This window comes from Limanda limanda, chromosome 19 (assembly GCF_963576545.1).
Source record: "Limanda limanda chromosome 19, fLimLim1.1, whole genome shotgun sequence".
Lineage (NCBI taxonomy): Eukaryota > Metazoa > Chordata > Actinopteri > Pleuronectiformes > Pleuronectidae > Limanda > Limanda limanda.
In genome coordinates, this window is record NC_083654.1 from 11826267 (window position 1) to 11847423 (window position 21157).

Consider the following 21157-nt stretch of genomic DNA (forward strand, 5'->3'; position numbering starts at 1 on the left):
ATCAAAGGCAAGGGGTTGGTGATCGAGAAGGCGCTCTTATTTTGAAGTGTGCCGAACGGAATTGTGTTTCTTAGAAACATGGCGGCATCATCAGGAAGCAGCTCGACCTGTTGGGATACTCCGGCGGTTTATAAACATCACGAACAGAGAAAAGTTTGTATTTCTAGACCAAAGTACCGAGAGGGAAGAAACGACAAAGCGGTGAAGGTGAGACAACGTCAGCAAGGAAAACACTGGGTGTGAAGATCAGAGACCCCCGAGCTACACGCTGGTTATGTGCTCTGTCGTTTTGATAAAACCAAGATTAAATTTAAAGATCAGATTTAATATATCTATTTGTTTAAATACTTGAGATGTGACACAGATATTTAACCTCACTATCGTTCATGGTGACCACCCCCCCACTGTCTGCAGGTCAGCATGAAGAAGAGTGAGGGGAAATATCTGCTCATCACCTCTCGAGGATCGTTTTTTTTTAATAATATCAAATCTGCATGATTTGAGTGCCATAGTGATAAAGCACCCTTTAATTTTCTCAAAAATTCTACAGTAAAATCTTCTCAAACTTGACTTACATTTCCAAACGTTGAATTGAAATCAGAAAGAGAATGAGAAAGGAACTAAAAAAATAAGTAAATTAAAATTAAGAAAGTGGATTAAAATGTCAAACTTCCTGAATCATTTAGCATCAGCTCATAAGTCTTTTCCAAACAACCTCATTTTTAATTGCCTTCTTTTTTTCCCCTTGGTGCCATATTGATGCAGCCCTTGATTGTTGAACGTCTGTCCATCTCTTGTTGTGGATGTGAAATTTCCCAAATTATAAAAGCAGTTGCTCAAAGAATAAAACGTCTTTATCCCCCCGCATTACTGGGCAAACAGAGAGACCTCAGCCAAGGGGTGTTTTGATGACCTGGCATCCTTTGATAACTTGTCTTGTGTATCATCATCAGGTGTACACCATCAATTTAGAGTCCCGATACCTGATGGTCCAAGGAGTCCCCGCCATCGGAGTGATGCCGGAGCTGATCCAGCGATGTGCCCTGTACGGAGCTGTGGAGGAGTACAGGCCCCTGGACGAGTACCCTGCTGAGGAGTTCACCGAGGTCTACCTGGTCAAGTTCCAGAAACTCACCAGTGCCAGGTTCACGATCCGACTCAACCCTGTTATCATTATACTGTACTGGCTAAGTGGAATAGAACTGCAATTTCTTTTTGTTCCAATAACCTTTTTTTATTTTTCAGAGCAGCCAAACGACACATGGATGAGAAGAGTTTCTATGGTGGTTTGCTCCATGTTTGCTACGTCCCAGAATATGAGAGTGTAGAGGACACCAGGTTTAAACTGCAGGACCGAAAGAGATATATAACAAGGGCTGTTCAGAATATAGGTAAAGTTCAAAATCAATTATGGACTTACTAAATAATAATAAAAAAAATTAATACAAGATGTTTTAGAAAAATAAATACAGAAGTATGTAGATCTCATCTATGTGCTTATCTGCTTTTTTAGAATTTAAACTTATCTTTCAATACACTGGTGCATTTCAAATGTTATTACCAGTTTTAATTGAAACCTCAATATTATCATTGTCTTTTTTCCCCTCTCATTTAAAGTGAGAGAAAAGGAACAGAAGGAGGCAGAAAAGGAGGAGCCCACAACATCCACCACATCAGAGAAGATCATCCCCAGACCCGATCGAAGGCCCAAAAATGATAATACAGGAGAGAATATAAAGTTCAGCCATCATTCAGGCTTTCACTTACTGCCATTACCTCCTCAGGAAAGTCATTATTATGGACATAAAAATCTAAATTGGAAAGGACAAACAGAAGATAAAATGGGGACATTACATAATGCCATAATCGACACAAGACAGCAGCCGGCGCAGGCTTTAAGTTTCAGTCAAACCTCTTCAGACAGAGAAAGAGACACAGAACACAGACTGACTCCAAAACCGGCTCCTGCAGCCAGATTTGTCCCGAGGACCACACACCTGGAGGACAGGAAACGCAAAATACAAGAGGCTCCAAGCCAAACACAGACTGATGTTTCTGGGGAAAATGAGCCTTTGATTGGGCCAAAGCTTCCTGAACCACCTAAACTGGACATGGAGGACGAATCGTTGAACACAACAGTCAGCCTCATCAGAACCACAATGAAACAGGTAACCTATAATCTGAACTGATCCAAACGACATTATTTCTTCAACATAGTCTAGATTTCCTAATTCAGATCAGTTAAAATCCCTTTCATCTTTCTCAGGTGGAATCAGTTCCTGACGTCAAACCAGTGAAGAAAAAGATGAAACCACGTCGTCGGATTTGATTGCACCAGCTCGGTTCCTTGTGGCAACTGTTTTTTATTTAAACAAATTTCATGTCAATACAAACAGCGATATAGTTTTTTATTAAAAAATGTACATCTGAAAATCCAACATTGTATGATTTCTTCATGGTTTCACTTGTTTCTGAAATACTTGCTGCTCAAATTTCTCGATATTCTGGAAAGGAAGAGAAACAGATTATAATATTAAGAACTTCTCACTTAAAAAATGTACGTAAATATATTTCTCATCATCCTTTTATTCCTTCTTACTGTGGCGTCAGGGAGGCAGGTTCCAAAAGCTTCAAGTAGCAGGTTTTCTTCCTTCACTGCCTTCTTAAAGTCGTCAAATGACAACCGCCCATCGTGGTCATAGTCCTGCCAATAGGAAAAAATAAATCAAATAAAACGACTTGTGGTCCTATAAAATAGTTCAAGCTTGTTTTGAGGTTGGAGTTGTTGTGGTCTGCAGAAATAACTTAACACATTACACCAATATAACATGATGTTTAGGGTCAGAGCTGTAACCGTATATCCCCTCACCATCTTCTTAAGTGTCATCTCCACCAGTTCCTTGACTCCCTCGTCTGGGTCCTCCTCTGAGGGCTGCCTGATGAGGCTGTCCTTCAGCATTTGAAACATTTCCTCCCTTGATATGTAGCTGTCACTGTTCAAGTCGTACACATTGAAGCAGTCTGCATAAAGAGAAGAGTTATTACCTGGATAATAACTTGACACGGATTTTTATATGTGGGTCTGACAGCTTACATTTAATTTTTTCATCCAAGGTCCCTCTGAGGAAAATGCAAAGACCTTCGACCCACTCTTTCTCATTCACGAAGCTGTCGTTGTCTTTGTCAAATGTCCTGAAAACTTCACGACAGATATGATGAGACTTTTATTAGGATGAAAGCAGACAACTTGAAAATGCAAAAGTCTTCAAACAATCAAAGGAAATATCAAAAGCAGAGGTTACAGTAATAGGACTGGTCAGCTGAAATAAGATCCGTTGTCAATCATTTGAAAAAACTTTGATTAAGAAGTTTTAAGAATACACTTAAGATAAAATATGTCTCAGAACTAAAACATGAATTATAAAAATCTTGTTATTTCAAGGAAGGTCAGGTATGAGGTATTAATTTGGCACAAGCACATGCCCAAATAAAGATATATAGTATTACACAGAATACCTCCGTCCATGATCATGTCGTCAGTCATCCCAAACATGTTGTACAGTAAAGTCCTGAACCTGCTTCTGTCCAGACCTGTGACTGCTCTGCCCTGAGCAGCTGACTCCCCCAGCAGCTCATGGTACAGTCCGATCAGACCCTCCACCTCTGTCTTACTGACTGGGACCAAAACAATAGTTGCATCACTATTCACTTGCCATCGATAGCATTAGCTTTAGATCTCGGGCTCATTTAAAACAATCGCAGTAGCAGCGTGTAACGGAAAATGTAGCTTAGCTTAGCCTAGTTAGTTGGTTAATTGGACAGATGTTTGTACTCACAGTGCTGCACTTGTTTTGACAGAGTTTCTGCCAGAGTGTGGAGCGACTTTCTCTTCATAGCAGTCATCTGTGACATGTTCAGGGTCTGAAAGGTCAGGACACGTCAGATCCAGAGTTTTTATTTTCAGTCTGCGGCTCCTCCGAAGGCTGTGTTGTAGACACACGAGGTCACCATGGCAACAAGGTAGACAATGAACTGTGGTCAAATCAGCCGACACAGAAATTTTACTGCGCGCATATACTGACATTTATGGTAAACTTATCCGAAGCATTTTTTCAAAATAAACTGTTGACATGGAGCATATACAAAATGCATAATTGAAAACGAAATGGATTGGATGATATTCACAAGAAGTATATATCGTCTCACGTGTCATTTTCATGAATAGAATTTTGACTGTATCAATTTAGAGATTTTACAAAATAAAAGTCACACATTTTTAGCTGCAAGTAGCTGATTTCTGGATATTTCAAAGTACTGTAAAACACTTTGCTCATACTGAAGATCAAACATTTTTACTGTATAGATTAAGAGATTTTTCAAAGTAAAGTCCAACATTTTCACTGTGGAATAGATCATTTCAGGATACTTCAAAGTACTGTAAAAACACTTTGCTCAATAAGTTCAGAGAGAGACTGATATGCCTGTGTTCAGGACCTCTCTGACTACCTATATACTGAATATCAAACATTTTTACTGTATAGATTGGAAATCTTTCAAAGTAAAGACCAACATGTGTACAATCAAACCAGTTCATTTCTGGATATTTCAAAGTACTATAAAAACACTTTGCTCAATAAGATCAGAGAGAGACTGATATGCCTGTGGCCAGGACCTCTCTGACCCCCTATATACTGAATATCAAACATTTTTACTGCATAGATTGGAGATCTTTCTCAGGTGGAATCAGTTCTTGACGTCAAACCAGTGAAGAAAAAGATGAAACCACGTCGTCGGATTTGATCGCACCAGCTCGGTTTCTTGTGGCAACGGTTTTTTATTGAAAAATGTTTCATATCAATGCAAAACAGCGATATAGTTTTTATTGAAAAATGATTCCTCTGAAATCCAACATGAAAATGATTTCTTCATGGTTTCGCTTGTTTCTGAAATACTTGCTGCTCGAATTTCGCAATACTCTGGAAAGGAAGAAAAATAGAAAGTCAGTAAGTAAGCTTCTGACTTAAAAAATGTTCGTCAATACATTTCTCATCATCTTTTACTTCCTTCTTACTGTGGTTTCAGGGAGACAGTTTCCAAAAGCTTCAAGTAGCAGGTTCTCTTCCTTCACTGCCTTCTTAAAGTCTCCAAATGACAACCGCCCATCGTGGTCATAGTCCTGCCCATAGGAAAAAAATGACAATAGAGTTTTTTCACAGCAGCCTTTTAAGCAAGCAGTCGTAGGTAAACAAAAAGTGTTAAAGAAAAATACCTACCTATTGTCATTTTACAGTTTACAAAGCAATTAAGTGTCCCAGTGGTATAAAATCTAATATATAGACAAGTAGAAACATGACAGTCTAATAAATGAATATGAAAAAACTGGCAATATGGATTAATTGCAATGGCACTTGGATAAAAGCTTGTTAACAGTCTGGAAGTGCAAGTTTCTAAGGACCTCTCTGGTTTAAAACAAATCCACCTCAGGGAGAATAAAATCTCTGCATCTGTGCACACTGCCATCTTCCAAATCTGTTTAATGAGAGAACTGAGAATAAAATGACTTGTGGTCCTATAAAATAGTTCAAGCTAGTTTTGAGGTTTGAGTCGTTGTGGTCTGCAGAAGTTACTTAACACATTACACCAATATAACATGATGGTATAGGGTTAGAGCTGTAACCGTATCCCCTCACCATCTTCTTGAGTGTCATCTCCACCAGTTCCTTGACTCCCTCGTCTGGGTCCTCCTCTGAGGGCTGCCCGAGGAGGCTGTTCTTCAGCAGATGAAACATTTTCTCCCTTGAGATGAAGGCGTCACCGCTGAAGTCGTACACATTGAAGCAGACTATAAGCATAAAGACAAGAGTTATTACGTGGATAATAACTTGAGACGGATTTTTATATGTGAGTCTGACAGCTTACATTTTATTCTTTCATCCAAGGTCCCTCGGAGGAAAACGGAAAGTCCTTCGACCCACTCTTTCTCATTCACGAATCTGTCGTTGTCTTTGTCAAATGTCCTGAAAACTGCAGGACAGATAATCAGTGATGCTCAGGTCATCAAACAGCCACTAGCGCAGGGGCGTCCAAAGTGCTGCAGGTTATTAGTGAATCTAAGGCAAGGCTTTATTTCACAGGTCCATAAATTCATTTAAAATCATTTCCAAATCCTCTAAGAAGTATCTCAGTAGTTTGGTACATATTATAGGTCAAAAAGAGAGTGGTCAGCTGCAGTTATTTCTAAATGCTAAGCTAACAAAAGCTTGAGACTTTTATTAGGATGATAGCAGGTAACTTGAGCATGCAAAAGTCTTAAAGTTTACAATAGTAAATAGTAATATTCAAAACATGAACTATAGAAATATTGTTATTTCAAGTAAACTCAGGCATTAGATATTAATATGGCACAAGCAAATATACAAATATAAATATATAGTATCACACAGAATACCTCCGGCCATGATAATGTCGTCAGTCATCCCGAAACTGTTGTACAGGAAAGTCCTGAACCTGTTTTTGTCCAGACCTGTGACTGCTCTGCCCCGAGCAGCTGACTCCCCCAGCAGCTCATGGTACAGTCCGATCAGAACCTCCACCTCTACCTCATTGACTGCAACCAAAACAATAATGGATCACTTTTCACCTCCCATCTATAATATTAGCCTCAGTTCTCAGGGTCACTTAAACAATCACAGTAGCAGCGTGTAACGGAAACCATGGCTTAGCTTAGCTTAGCCTACCCAGAGCTAATCAGACAGATGTTTGTACTCACAGTGCTCCACTGTTTTAGACAGAGTTTCCGCTAAAGCATGGATTGCCTTTCTCTTCATGAGAGATATATGCGCCATGTTTGGAAACAGGACAACAGTCAGGGCAAACTCAAATCGTGGCAGCAGAAATTCAAATAGGGACTTCGGGCGGCAACAGAAACTTTGTGTTAAGGCCGTTGCCTTTGATGCCGCACTGTTTAAGGGCAGCTTCCTTTGATGCCACACTGTTTAGAGGCAACTGTCACTATTGCTGCACTGTCTGTGGGTGTTTATGATTTATTTAATGGGATATATACAGGTTTATGATAGTTTATTAGATAGTTTGTTAGCTCTTGAGGGTTGGACTCAGAATGAATTAAGAAAGGCTCCACAGGATCCATATGCAGGACATTGGTATCTATGGATAGGTAAGAACTCAAAGACTGTCTTTCTGCCTTAGACGCTACATAAGATGGTGACTAACTGTGATAGCAATGATGACCAGAGATGCTACTGCTCATGTCACAATTTATTGACTACAACTATACCAAAGTAGATGTAAATACCCTTAAAGCAACAAAGTTTTTAGTTACAGTAGGATCAGGCACACTCTCATTTATAATTATGTTCTCTCTAGGCTGAAAATATGTGTTCAGTGTTTTTGTGTTACAAGACAGCAAAGAGAGACACACAATTTTACTTTTCCATTGCATATAAACCCTTTACAGTTTTATTTACTATCATAGGTTGTTATCGTAACTTTATGTGTTGACTCTGGCCAAATAGTTTTCCTTATGACGGGACTTCATAGGCATGGTCCAAGGACTCTTAGTTAAATACACTAACATTCATAGGAACATTTAAAAGAAACTCATTGTTACTCCTTTAACTTCTATGGTGTAAAAGCATCGGTGCATATACTAGACAAATGAAAAACAAACCTGTACACAAAAAGCAGCTACTGGTTTTATTCTCATGTCTTCAGTATTTGTATGAATTCAGTTAACTGACCATGACTGCATGGACAGCAATATTGATACAGGCTGGCTTACCTGCTTTGCTTTTTACCCTTTTCCTGTTATTCGCCTTCAATTTTTCATTTTTAATGGTCTATGATGATTACAAGACAAGTTCTGTAATTTTTGTTTAGTGTGATTTCTAAAAATGTATTAAAAAAAAAGACACTGACTCATTGTTCTTGGAATCAAGTTGTATAAACCTATAAAAGCAAAAAACTGAAAGGGCAAAGTGGGCAGCTGCCAACTGGAGCCAGACGAATCCTAAGAAACTCTGATGTGACCTTACATTAAAATAGATTCATGACTAACAAGACACAAACACATTTAGTAAGACTTTATTTAGAAACCAATTGACACCCTCTGCTGGACAGGAGTTCTGGCTCTTAAAATAAATGGTGCACTAATGAACCTCTGCTTTCTTTTGATGAGTGAAGTGGAAGATGGAAACAACGAATGGCCAAATAACATATTTTTGTGTTCTTGACCTTTTTCTCTCTCTCTTATTTGCTTAATGAATTACAGAGAATACCTACAGGGTCTGACCACAAGGTGGTAGTCAGCGACTCCATTAAAAGTAAAAGCGAATCGATTTTTCCATCACATCCAGTAATAGTGATGACACCTAAACATATGAATCCTCACAGTTCCTCAGGTTGAAAGAGATCGGGGATTAGTGCTATTAGTGCCATTTGACACACATGTATTCAAGAGTGATTGAAATTGTTGAGATAAGACTAGAAATAAATATCAAACAATAACAGTAAATTAGCCTGTGGTAATTGAATTCTAAACATTAAACATTTTTCTAAACTTATTTCACCTTAATATAATATAAGTAAGTAAATCAGAACACTATTACAAATGCCCTTTTGTCAAATAGGGAAAAAATATACAAATAAGACATTTGAAACGAGGACAGTTTGGGTATTTCTGATCTACCCCATTAATTCACAATATTGCACCGCTACTGTCTCCATGTGTGTGTCGAAATAACCAAGTGTATGTGTGTATCATTGTGACAAAGAGGTTAAATGTGCTTTTGTGCTGAGAGTTCTTTCAGACCGACCGTTTTTTGCCTGTCAGTGTGTGTTTTGTGCGTCAGTGTGCGTCACTTAGTCACTCAGACCGGTGCGCTAGGTTAGTCCTGATCGGTAGCATGGCGTCGATCCAGTGGTTTGGGTTTTCAATCATGGACGTCCACACGGTGACCTCCTGTTCAGTGGAGTCCATCCAGCTGACGTCCTCGCCATAACTCTGACCTGTCGTTCAAAACAAAAACATCACCTCATTCATTATTAACTCGAATAAAGGTAGGGTATGCACTCTAATGGGAATGTACTAAATGCCAGGACACTAAATATAAATATAAAGCTGTGCATCGTCCCGTCCTGAAATAACAATAAAAAACGTGTTAAAACAAGTCAACAGAAATGCTGCTCTTACTCTGAAACAGGTGCAGGAAGCGTTGCAAATATTTATGTTTGTGACATAAAGACAGATACAGACAATGAAACTGGAGCAAAATATGATTTTCAATTACTATTTAGTTGTGAACCATGCATGTCCTACTGAGAAAATAGACCTAGAAATGACCTCTCTCTGATGACATGACCCTCTGAAATGCCTGAAATGCCAAGTGAACAGAATGCAAAGCAAAGTGAGGCACTGGATAAATAATACAGTCACCATTTACATTCCAACACACAACTGTAGGTGAAAAGAGGGATGGTTCCCACCCTAACTATAATATTCTCACTAAAACAGGAAGGAGTCTCTGTAATGAGTCTACCTTCCCATTTTTCACGGATGCATAATTATAATGCCGGAAAAACCCAGACATGCAGGTGATTGATAGAAACTGCTGTGTATCTGCAGTACAAGCACCTCTGTTGATTTGATGAGGTCGTTCAGTAAGTTGATCATAAATAATTAAGGTTTACTCCTTTCTCATGCCAACTGTTTCAGCCTCTACTTGTAAACCTATACTAATTATGATATTCTAAATTACTGTTGGCTTCTACTCCTTAGAAAAGTACTAAGCTGCAAAGAGTTTGTGATGTGTTTTAAATTTATGGGAGTGTTTCCGGCACCAGACCTAGGGGAAATCTGGACCAGCAGCAAAGGTTACACATTCTAGGGAGTGCTGCGTAACCAATAGATACATGGACCTAGTCTCTGTGGATTTAAGAAGGGAGGAGACTACGTTTAGCGTCTTACTCAGACCGAACTCATTTTAATATACAAAACTAATACAAAAATGAAATGACAAATACATAAATAATAATTAACAAGAAAGTGATAGTTCTTTCTGCCAGAGTGAGGGTCCTGGACCCGTATGCAATGACACAGAGTTTTTCTCCCTGTTGTTGATAGAGCACAGCTCCCAGACCTTCATTTAATGCTTCAGTGTGGAGGACAAAGGGCAAATTAAAGTCTGGATAGGTCAATATGGGTGGACTGATGAGCATGTCAACAAGGCGCGATACCACAGCACTGTGTTCTGGTGTCCACTGGACAGGGGTCTTGGATGATAACTGACCACTTTGTAACCCCTTTGGCTTGGCCAGATCTAACTGAGCTGGCTGTCTGGCTAGACTCACTCACGATGAGTTTAAACAGTGGTCTGGGTATCCGGGAAAAGTCCTGTATGAAGGTTAGATAATAGCCTAGAAAACCTAGAAGAGCTCTGACCTTGCCTACATTCTTTGGCTCTGGCAGAGTGTAATATTTCATTGGTTTAATATCATTACATACAGTGTCTAGTGTACACAGTGTGACTCCTCAATGAATTGAATAAAGTACACAGGTTTGACTGGATAAAACCTGCATCATGGAAATTATGACGTCTAATAAACCAACATCAGTTTGGTCATGTCAATCTAATGACGTCGTGCTAGCAGCAGGATTATTTCTGTTGATGTGCAGCGGCAGCGTCTGAATTCTGAGGAGTAAAAGCAGCCTGTTGGTCGTACAAAGTGAATACCTTCTCTACCGCTCACCAGCTTTTGTTATTAGTATGGCCACAGTAACCAAGGTTACAGGCTGAATTAGTAGTGAAACTGACTACCTTTTATGTCACAGAGGAAGAAGAGGAGCAACATGGCGTCCCTTCGCAGTGATGAGTGGAGAGCGATCTGCGACATATTCACCAACGCCCAAAACCTGACGGAGGTGGAATCACGAAAAGACCCAGAGAACGAGCCGTTCCGCTCCAAGTACAAGGCCCGGGAGCTGCTCCATGAGATCTACTCTGCGCTCAAGTGTTTCGAAGCCGGTGATGGTGAGGACCAGCAGGAGGTGGAGGACGGCGGCGGCAGCGCGCAGCTGCCCGTGGAGCAGTCGGTGGACGGGCAGAGGGATGATGGGGTCGGTCAGTGGGGACTCTCCGGCGACTCTCCGGCGGGGCTGCGGGCTGCTCAGCTCGGGGCGGTGGAGTACTACCTGGGCGTCAACCACCTCGACACGGAGGAGCTGTCAGCCGGACAGGAGCATCTGACAAACTGCCTGAATCTGCTGGGCAGATGCAAAGCGTCGTCCGACAATGTGTCGCTGTTTATCAACGCCCGGAACCAGCTGGGCATCCTGTCAGCCGGATGGGACGAGACAGAGACAGCTCAGGGATTCCTGGAAACAGCAGAATCCATCTACCTTCGATATATGAAGGAGGATGGCAGTCCTCCCACTGACATGACGGAGTACTTCACTACTGAGGAGAACCTGCTCACGCATCAGGAAAGGACCAAGAGGTTTGAGTTGGCCTACACTCATACCATGTACTACCTTGCTCAAGTCTATAAAAACCTTGGTCAAAATGAGCGAGCAGCCACCTACTGTCACAGCACCCTGCAGAGACAGTTAAAGTTAAAAAGAGTTCAGTCCGATGGAGTGGGCCCTGAACGCTGCTTCACTATCACAGTATTACATCACTAAGGGCCACTACATGGAAGGCAGACATTGCCTATCAGCAGCTACTGTCGTAGCAGGTTTGGCAGGAGAGGCTCCTTCTGAGGCTGCAGCACAGGAAAGTGAGACAGAGAGTGAGTGTAGGGAGCAGCTCAGACAAAAGAGAGCAGATATTGCGAGATGTTGGATCAAATACTGCCTCAACCTCCTGGAGGATGCTAAGAAGCTGCTTGAGGACAACATTGGAGAGCTGGATACTGATCGTCAAGAAGAGTCGAAGAGAGCAAGAAGACAAGAGGAGGAGGAGGAAGAGAAAGGCAGGAAGAGCGCCGTGCTGTTTGGCTCTGAAGACACCTTCGACTCCATCGCTAGCCTGGAAGAAAAGGTTTGTTGTTTGTGCCCATTGGACTTAACTGAGGCCAGAGCTGTGTTTCTAGTGGGACAGAATTATGCCACACAGGCCAAGGAATACTTTCAGATGGATGGATATGTGACGGACCATGTAGAGATTTTGCAGGACTACAGCGCTCTATTCAGGGCCCTAGCTTTCTTTGAGGAGGATTTGGAGCAACGCTGCAAAATGCACAAACAAAGAGTTGATATGTTAGAGACCATCTGTAATGACTTAAATTCCCGGTACTACCTAATGATCCGCAGGCAGTTGATGTTTGAGTTGGCAGAGATCTACAGTGAAATGATGGACCTGAAACTGATGCTGGCCAACAGACAAGCTGATACACAGTCGCTAGATAGCCACACCGTTACGAAATTCAACCACCTCTGCTCTTCATCTGCAAAGTACTTCCAAATGTTCTTAGACTCTCTATGTTCTCCAGAAGGGAAGGTTCCGGAGCACTTGGAGGAGGAGGTGCTCAGACCAGCTCTGGTGGCTCGCTTCAGAGTAGCGCGACTGTACGGCCACATCATTAGCTCTCCACCCTCTGATCAGCTGGAAAACCTCAACAAATCTCTAGATAACTACAAGTACGTGGTGCAGTATTGTGAGTCCCACCCTGAGGCAGCAGCCACTGTGGAGACGGAGCTGGAGCTGAGTAGGGAGATGGTTGGTCTACTCCCTCTCAAAATCAACTGGCTCAAAGCCCGGATGGGAACAAACAACTCGTTGGTTGACTAATTAATCCATCAATTAACAAGACTGAAACACATTCACTGGACATAAATTCCTACACTGACTCATACACACGCTACTCTGATTACACACACACCATGAATATCTCTCATACACACATAACATAAACCAATTCCTGTTTAGCGCCACCTACTGACGTGGAGTATAATTGTCATGAAAAACTGTTAGAATGGTTCAGTTGTCTTTCAAAAACAGGGGGGGTATCTGTTAAACTAAAAAACTAAATGCATGGCATTTTCAACCTATTACAGGAGCAAAAGCAGCTCTTAGTTTGAAATGCAAACAGTTTATACTGAATACAAAACCCCCTGTATGTCAGCAAAGATGCCACATATCCAAATGTCAGGATGTGAAGGTGAATTTGTCTTTCGCCATTAACCTTGATGACAATATAAATAAAAGTGTTAAAACGAACAGCGTAGAGACCCTCACCGTTTCCACAGCTCAGACGAATCCCTCCCAAGACGCTCCTCTTTAACCCTTCGCGCTGCCAGACCATCAGCTCGGCGCAGGCCTCTCTCAGGTCGCTGGAGTGGAAGCCATCGTACACCATGGTGTGGTTGTAAGTGGGGCTGATGGAGTTCTTCACCACACGCGTCTTCTGACCACTTTGTCTGCTTGCATCCGGGAGTATGTAGCTTGTGGGATTTTAAAATAGGATACGATTAAGAATGGTGGTGAATTGTGAAACAAACGCATTATGTGAGTTTTTAAATTGTGGGTTTAAAAATGAGGATGAGAAATCCATTGACGGTCAGTGTTTTTTGTAATTTGAAACTGAAACACTGTTATGCATTATGTTTTACCATAATACAAGACAGAATGACCATGTGCATTTTGTTTTGGTGAAGATTTTTGTGTAACGTTTTTGGGTCAATCACACACAGTTCAATAAAGATATTTATATATATAATGTTAAAGATATATTTAATATCTTTAACATTAAGTTTTTTTTTTACTAAATTTGGGGTTTTATTTTGAAAAGATCACTGTCTTTTAAAATATGGTCATGTTTAAACAGTTGGTCGGGAAGTAAACTAACTTCAGTGTATTTAAAACCTTAAATTAAAACAGTAAAAATCTTCTTTGTTTCTTGCTGAATTTAGGAGATGACAATATACTTGCTGGTATCAGTTGATAATCGATGACAAAACATCAGCAATTATGATGCCGAGCTGACATACCTTCTAACGTATGAGTCTATACCGCTTCCTTTGTTGGTCAGGAGGCCTTGAGCCTCCCGGATCCAGATGTAAAGTTCTCCTGTCAGGGGGAGACCATTACCTTAACACACACACACACACACACACACACACGCACGCACACACACACACACACACACACAGAAAACATATCAAACTGATATGGTTGCGATATTAAGGTGGGACATATTGTGCATCCTTAATGTATGCGTCCTGCTCACCCTCAGATTTGTCTGGGATGAACTTAATAGAGAGCATGATGGTCCCACGGCTGCTGATGGAGTCTAGATTCAAATTAACCTGTGACGACAGGAGAGAAACGCGAGCAGAAGAGGAAAAGACCAAGGAGGAAAAGGAGGGCACACAGAAAGAAGTGAGGAAGCAGTAAAAGATTACGGTTACATAAAACCTTAGTTTATATTCACAGTGTGTCTTCCTCTCCCTTCAGCTCTCCCAGACACAAGAGGCTCCTCCTTGTATTACTCATCTTTGACAAAGCTGCTAAAAGTGCTGCTACACCGACAAACAAGCAAATGTACACGCAGGCACCATATTTCTTTTGGTAAATATTAGTCCGGGAGCATTGAATCACACATGCTAACTTATGCGACTACATGGGTGTGTATTTGCATGTGAGTCATTTATAGTTTATGGTCCCTACTCGTGGCTGCAGGTCCTGCCACAGTGGCTGTGTGCAGGTCCAGTCCCAGAGATCCAGAGCCACCTCCACCTCACCCAGGAACACGTTCCTCCCGAGGGCCTCGGCGTGCCACACCGACAGGTTCAGGGTCCGACTCCGCAGCTCCCCAATCCTCACTTTATACTGAAATCATATAGTCGGATTCAGACAGATACTTAACAGTATGGAAGGGCAGGACAAAGTATTCTGCGACCTATCAACAGTTCAAAAGCTACGAGGTATTGACTTTAAATCTGATCATTTGTTGAAAGGACATCTCCTTTCAAGTGGCTGTAATGCATGTTGCAAGACATGTGGAGGAGAGTTGAAGGACAAGCAGCTGCTGGAGGACAAACAGCTGATGGAGGCTGCGACTTTATGTAACATGTAAATGAGAGAGAGTCTCACTCGGAGTGTCTGATCATAGACCGGGTTGAGTGTCTTCTTCTTCACTGAAGTTTTCTTCTTACTGTGACTCGACTTGTCCGGCAACAGATAGGTTTTAACATATCTGCGAAACACACACACACAAACATTATATATATGACTGATGGGGACTGCAACGTTGCCACTGCGATATGCATATTCACGTATATGCATGTGCTGTCACTTACGGGTCAGAGCGGTTGTTGCGCCCTGAAGCGATGTCCTCGCAGCGGAAAACTTTCACATGCAGCTCCTCCTTCTTCGTCTCGTAAACCAATGAGAACTGGATACGGCCCCTCACCTCCACCATCCCGAAATCTCCAGAGCTGAACAGACTCATCATGCTCCCACTGAGCTGCAACACACACACACACAGACACGCTGACAAAGATCAGCGCCTACGTCATAGCTGAGTCATCTGACGTGACTGGCTGGCAAATTAATCAAGTGTGAGTGTGTGCATGCACGTATATGTGTGTGTGTGTGTGTGTGCCTGCATACGTGCCCGCTTACAGTATAGCCTGATTGAAGGCTGCTGGTGGAGCTGCTAGTTCTCAGAGAGGCTGGCTCTGTCAGATTGCTGCTCAGAGAGTCTGTGTCCCCGTTGTGGCAGTCAAAGTCATCCTTAACACACACACACACACACACACACACACACACACACACACACACACACACACACACACACGATTCTAAGATACAACGTCACTGCTTATCATCCATCAGATGACGCACTCATGTCGTGTCCTTTAAAGACTCTAATACATCTTACTATTGACTAAAGATGTGATTGATTTATGCATTTAAATAATACAGACTATGGGCTCTGTGTCGGCGGAATATCAGAATAGAAAGGGGAATAAGAGGCCAGTTCAAAACTGTTTAACTATTTATTTGTCACGAAAATCTGTGAAAGTGGATGTGTTTTAATCACCTCTGGTTCCTCTGAGAGGTCTGCACTTCTCCTTTCGCTGTCTGTGAACAGAATGATTGGTTAATATTAGTACAATGAGACAGTTATGTAGGTACAGAGACTGTTAGATAGAAGCTTTCATACCTTTAGATGACAAGGAACTATTTCTATGCTTGAGACCCTGGGATTGAAGATGAGGATGTTTCTCTGTCATCACCAACTCTCCATGCTCGTCCTTGTTGTCCTGCAGTCTTCTCTCTGCATCAGGAGAGGCGTCGTTGAGTCGTGTTGTCGCATCTCCATTAAACAGTCCGCTCAGGGGCACATCTGTAACCATGGCAACAACCACAGAGCCATCACTTGGGATATCCCTGCAACTTCCGATAAACCGCCTCACAAGCCAGTAACAGCAGCACTTCATTAACTGGAAACTGACCTTTGCTCTTAGTCTTCTTGTGGCGTACAGTGGCGTGCACGAGATCGCCGACAGACGTCCGGTTGCGATGGCGCCTGCTGCACTCCTCGCTGAACCATGCCCCCGACTGTGTGCGCAGAAGTGTCGGGTCGGTCTCTGTCTGCTGGAGGATCCTGCAGAGGTGACACAGGGCCGCGTTAACAGAGCAAACAAACACAACCTCCTGCCTGCAAACGTCAGTCAGCATGTCACAGACAAATACAACATACGGATAATGGTTGCATTTACAGGAACAACATGGCATTAGAGATCTTTTGATACATTCATCACCCTGACTGTAAAACTGAAACGAGAAGGTTAACTGAAAGGGTCTAAACATCTGAGGTTTCAGCGTCTCAAGTGTGAGGTTTTCTCTGCATTTCTGATCCATTCTGATGTTTTACAGATCAAATAGTTAATTGATACATCGATAAGAAAAAGTGATCAATTTATTGATGATAAAACAAATAGGGCAACAGGTTAACAGTATGTTAAGCTGTGCCAACGTGGCGAGTTTCAATACAAATATATGGTTATGACGGGATTGAGGATTCTGTGGCATCCTCCACTGCAGTGTGCAGCTAGACAAACAAAACAATCAGAGTAGAAATTACATTGTAACAACCATTTTTCCATTATGGACGACAGCATGGAGAAGCATCATAGTGATCAATCTAACAGAGTCCAGATGGTTCCTCATCAAGTGGTTGAGATGTTAAGACACGTCTCATAAACAGGTTTCTAAAGTACAGTATCATGTAAACAGTCATGTCCTGAGTAAGAACAACATAGAGGTGACAAATTAAAGATAAGAAATTACAGATGTTTCTTTTAGATGTGTAATTCTTAAAACATCCCATCATGCTCTCTTACTGGACTGTGATTTATCCCATTTTACTAGGTCACCTTCAGACAAAGCCTTTTCAATGGTGCACAAAAGGGTTTTGAATCATTTGATGAGTATGAAAATTAGCAGAATCTGATGTTGTAGTTGTCACAGTCGACAGTAATCAATGAACTGAACCAAAAGGGCTCATTTTTTACATCTCTAACAATCTTTATCCTCCTCCTCAAAGCACCAGATGAGAGAATATAGTGTTAAAGAAGTATTTTCATCCCGACTACAGCTGTTGTTGACGCTAGAGATAGTTTTTTATTGCCTAATATCAAAATGTATGTTATTTGTATTTCCCCATCAAGTTGTCACCTTTCTGTACTGAGTTCATGACTGAGGTGGGCCCTGAAAAGATAAACAATCACCTCCTGACCTTACTCGTCCTTCATCGCGATGACGCAGCTCCACGTCCCGTTGTAAGACCTGCAGGACAAGTGACTGCTCCTGGTCCGTCAGGTGGCTCAGGTCAAGAGAAGCATCAGCCGGCTCCCCCTCCATCCCTGAGAGAAGTGCCCATAAACACAATCCTTTCAAAAAGAGACAAAATCTATTCATCTCTACCCACTTTCTACATTTTCTGAACTAAGGCTGGTGTAATATTACAGATATGTTGCAGGAAGCTACATTCACTTTAGGATAAACAATGTATCTTCTCTGCTGGTACTCATCCAGAAGACAGTATATTGCTGGTGCTCTACACTGAAGCGCAGTTGTGCTGTTACATGTGTCAGTGAGTTGTGAGTAGTTACACCAAGGAGCGATTTTCTGCCCCTCTCATTACCATTCAATAAATCTTAAGGCCTCAGATTTTAGTTTTCCCACAAGGAATTATAAGACATTTAGCAAAAAGAAATTGTCAGACAAAAATACATATGTCTTCTTCCTCTCTCAGCACCCCTCAGAGGGACACTGAGCCCCAGGCCGGTAACCACTGTGCACTTTGAGGATACAGCACACTTTGAAATCAAGTGTCCTCCTGTGGCTCTGGTAGCTCAGCGGGAGAGGAGGACACATGCTGGTCCACGCAGGCTATTACCGTCCACTGCTGTGACTTTCATCCCCTTCTTGCACTAAACACTCTCTAATGTAGACTGACAACTAACATCACAGAAAGCCATGATAACAAGTTTTAATTATAACTTTTCCATTAACAACAGAACAGCTCTGGCATCCATTCAGTGCAAAATACAAAATATAGAGGTCTGCATATTGTATATACTTCATACATTACGACGCAATAAAATGCAATACTATACAGCACAACACAACAAGATATGGCAGGACACAACTTTACAGGATTTTAATTGATATAGCAATATAGCATTTCAAGGGCCTTTGGGTGCCCCAAGCAAAAGGAACTTCTTTGACCCTACACTGAAACAAACTCCCCTCAGCTTGGAGCCTTGGGTCACTACCTGCTTTGTCTAAACTGTTGCAACAGCCCTGGATGAGATACTGTACAAGATTCAATCCGATATGATACAATATGATTAAATGCAACACAATGCGACATGACACATAGGATAGGATTGGAAGGGATACGCAATACGATAAGATACAACCTGAAGCATTTCAAAGGATCACACCAGGCAAATGGAGCCTGGGTGACAACACCAAAATGGGCTGAACCACCACCGTCCTCAGCTCAGAGTCTGGGGAACTATTTGCTTTGCCTAAACTGTTGCAACATCCCTGAAGACCATAGGATACAAGATACAATCACTTTACACTCATATCCAGGACTGATACTGAGAACATGTTTAAAAGTGTTATACTATAGAACAAACTTCCCTCCTACACTACATACATATTTTTATTATGTCTTTGAGTGTGTGAAGGTTTCTCCTCAGCCTGGAGGCTGGTTACGTTTGAGTAGTAAACGCATGCGCAGAGCGAATCTCCTGTCAAGCGGTTTGAGGCTAAGCAAACAGGATATTATATACTGTTGCACCTCAGATCTCATAACCTGACGCCTAAACCAACACAGGAAATATATTGCAGTGCAGAGTAGAAGACAAAGTGCAAGCCTGTGTGATATGTTTCTAATAGTATGACAAAGTTCTTACAGCAGAGTCATATTTGCACAGAATGTACACAACAAGTTGCTGATCTTGTTTACACAGGCTAAGAAGACAGTATTACTTTATGTTACATTTCAGAAAGTTGAAGTGTCTGGTCATTATTGCTATTACCGTTATTACTAGTAGTATTATTTTTAGAAGTATCGTTATTATTATTATCACCATTGTTATTATTATTGTTAAAACGGAGTGTGGATAGAGAAAATAGTCCCGAGTAGCACCGCGAGAGAGAGGACACCTGTCGCCACTTTCTCTCTTAAGGAAACACACTCTGTCACAAACATTCACACACACACGCACACACACTCCCACTTAACCCAGACTAAACTCTGTTACCTTACTTGACAGCTTCTGCTGGTTCCATGTGTGAACAAGTTGGGTGAAAAGTTGTCCTGAGTGCCGTGGACGTGTGTGTGTGTGTGTGTCTGAGTGTGTGTGTGTGTGTGTGTGTGTGTGTGTGTGTCTGGGTCCGTGTGCAGAGTAAACGGAGAGAACACGCCCTCTAGAGTCAGTGAGTCTGCGTGTGTGTTTGTGTGTGCGTGCGTGCGTGCGTGCGTGTGTGCGTGTGTGCGTGTGTGTCATGTAGTTAAATAAAAAACATATATAAAAACCTCACATTCGCACAAGGGTTTTGTTCAACTCTCTTTGTTAGGACTTTGCATTGACTTCCATTCATTGTGGACTTTCCTCACCAAAACCTCATCCCTACCCTTAACCTCACAACAATCCACATCTGACCCATAACCTTAACCATCTCAACTACTGCCCAACCCTTACCTTCACCCTGGTTCTAACCCTAAAACCAAGTCTCAACCCTCAAACAGACCTTGGACAAAGTGAGGACTGGTCAAAATGTCCTCACTCAAAAAGCCTAGTCTCAAAATGGTGCTCACATACTGTATAAAGATATAAGTACAAGTACACACACACACACACGGATGTTTCACCAGTAACTGCAGGGTGGAGGTGGGATGTAATTTTCCTGCTTATGGCCGTCCACACCTGCTAAACACACACTTGGCCTCACACACTGAGGCTACTGCTGCACCTAGTCCTCTGTAAACACACACACACACACACACACACACACACACACAAACACACACACACACACACACACACACACAGAAGCACAGAGAGGCTGACACACACAAACAGAGCTTTCTGCTTGATTTAAAGTGGGAGATAGCCAGCAGCCATCAATTTAGAGTGTGGTAATGTGTGTGCGTGTGGGAGGAGGGAGGAGGGGGGTGCGGGGGGTGCTGGACTTTCCTTTCTCACACTGGAAATGTGTTTGTTCTTGTTCTTTTTTGGGGGGGGGGGGGGTGAGAGTGGAGGAAAAAAGAGTGTCTTTTGTCAACAGACTTGGACGGGAGCCACAGTCTGCCCAGTTGGGAGGCTTTGTTTTGTGTGGGCTTATTCAAGCCTGTGGGTTCTGGCTCTGGCTCATCGCTGTGTTCCCACTGCACGCTGCCATCCACACTAACATATCCATGGATAGGTCGGTCTTATCTGCACATGTCTGTGGTCGCACCCAGTTTACAGTCAAATCAATTCACTCGCTCTGCCGGTGCAGGCAAATATGCAGTCAACACATAATGTACTGTGCAAACTCTGTTACCGACTCTTCACTGGCATCCAAGAAAAGGCAATGACACAAACACACTGAGAGCTATGTGTTTCATTTGT

At 42.1% G+C, this 21157-nt stretch overlaps 5 protein-coding genes across 6 annotated transcripts; 2 read left to right on the forward strand and 3 right to left on the reverse strand.

Moving 5' to 3' along the window:
* Window positions 1–78: 78 nt before the first annotated feature.
* Window positions 79–2427, forward strand: rbm48 (RNA binding motif protein 48). Its single transcript, XM_061093104.1, has 5 exons — window positions 79–207; window positions 954–1144; window positions 1246–1391; window positions 1618–2168; window positions 2267–2427. The coding sequence occupies exons 1-5, from the start codon at window positions 79–81 to the stop codon at window positions 2327–2329; spliced, it is 1080 nt and encodes a 359-aa protein (XP_060949087.1). The 3' UTR covers window positions 2330–2427.
* Window positions 2428–2453: 26 nt separating this feature from the next.
* Window positions 2454–3912, reverse strand: LOC133026455 (calaxin-like). The gene is made up of 6 exons (XM_061093349.1): window positions 3837–3912; window positions 3517–3675; window positions 3095–3199; window positions 2870–3021; window positions 2600–2704; window positions 2454–2504 (listed from the first exon to the last, which is right to left on the reverse strand). The coding sequence occupies exons 1-6, from the start codon at window positions 3910–3912 to the stop codon at window positions 2454–2456; spliced, it is 648 nt and encodes a 215-aa protein (XP_060949332.1).
* Window positions 3913–4815: 903 nt separating this feature from the next.
* Window positions 4816–6845, reverse strand: LOC133026456 (calaxin-like). The gene is made up of 6 exons (XM_061093350.1): window positions 6770–6845; window positions 6449–6607; window positions 5920–6024; window positions 5691–5842; window positions 5072–5176; window positions 4816–4976 (listed from the first exon to the last, which is right to left on the reverse strand). The coding sequence occupies exons 1-6, from the start codon at window positions 6843–6845 to the stop codon at window positions 4926–4928; spliced, it is 648 nt and encodes a 215-aa protein (XP_060949333.1). The 3' UTR covers window positions 4816–4925.
* Window positions 6846–8084: 1239 nt separating this feature from the next.
* On the reverse strand, window positions 8085–19892 carry sytl1 (synaptotagmin-like 1). Of its 2 annotated transcripts, none has more exons than XM_061092747.1 (13): window positions 19810–19892; window positions 17761–17887; window positions 16475–16626; window positions 16183–16365; window positions 16060–16100; window positions 15639–15749; window positions 15314–15480; window positions 15108–15210; window positions 14682–14843; window positions 14242–14320; window positions 14003–14102; window positions 13251–13456; window positions 8085–9024 (listed from the first exon to the last, which is right to left on the reverse strand). In XM_061092747.1, exons 2-13 carry the CDS (start codon window positions 17883–17885, stop codon window positions 8882–8884), a joined length of 1572 nt encoding a protein of 523 aa, XP_060948730.1. In that variant the 5' UTR covers window positions 17886–17887; window positions 19810–19892; the 3' UTR covers window positions 8085–8881. The 2 variants fall into 2 exon arrangements, with proteins under 2 accessions (XP_060948730.1, XP_060948729.1); XM_061092746.1 differs by having other exon boundaries at window positions 19805–19892.
* On the forward strand, window positions 10862–12806 carry LOC133025950 (KIF-binding protein-like). The gene is given in 2 exon segments (XM_061092748.1): window positions 10862–11629; window positions 11631–12806. Coding segments are annotated over 2 exon segments (1938 nt in total). The 5' UTR covers window positions 10862–10864; the 3' UTR covers window positions 12804–12806.
* Window positions 19893–21157: the final 1265 nt, after the last annotated feature.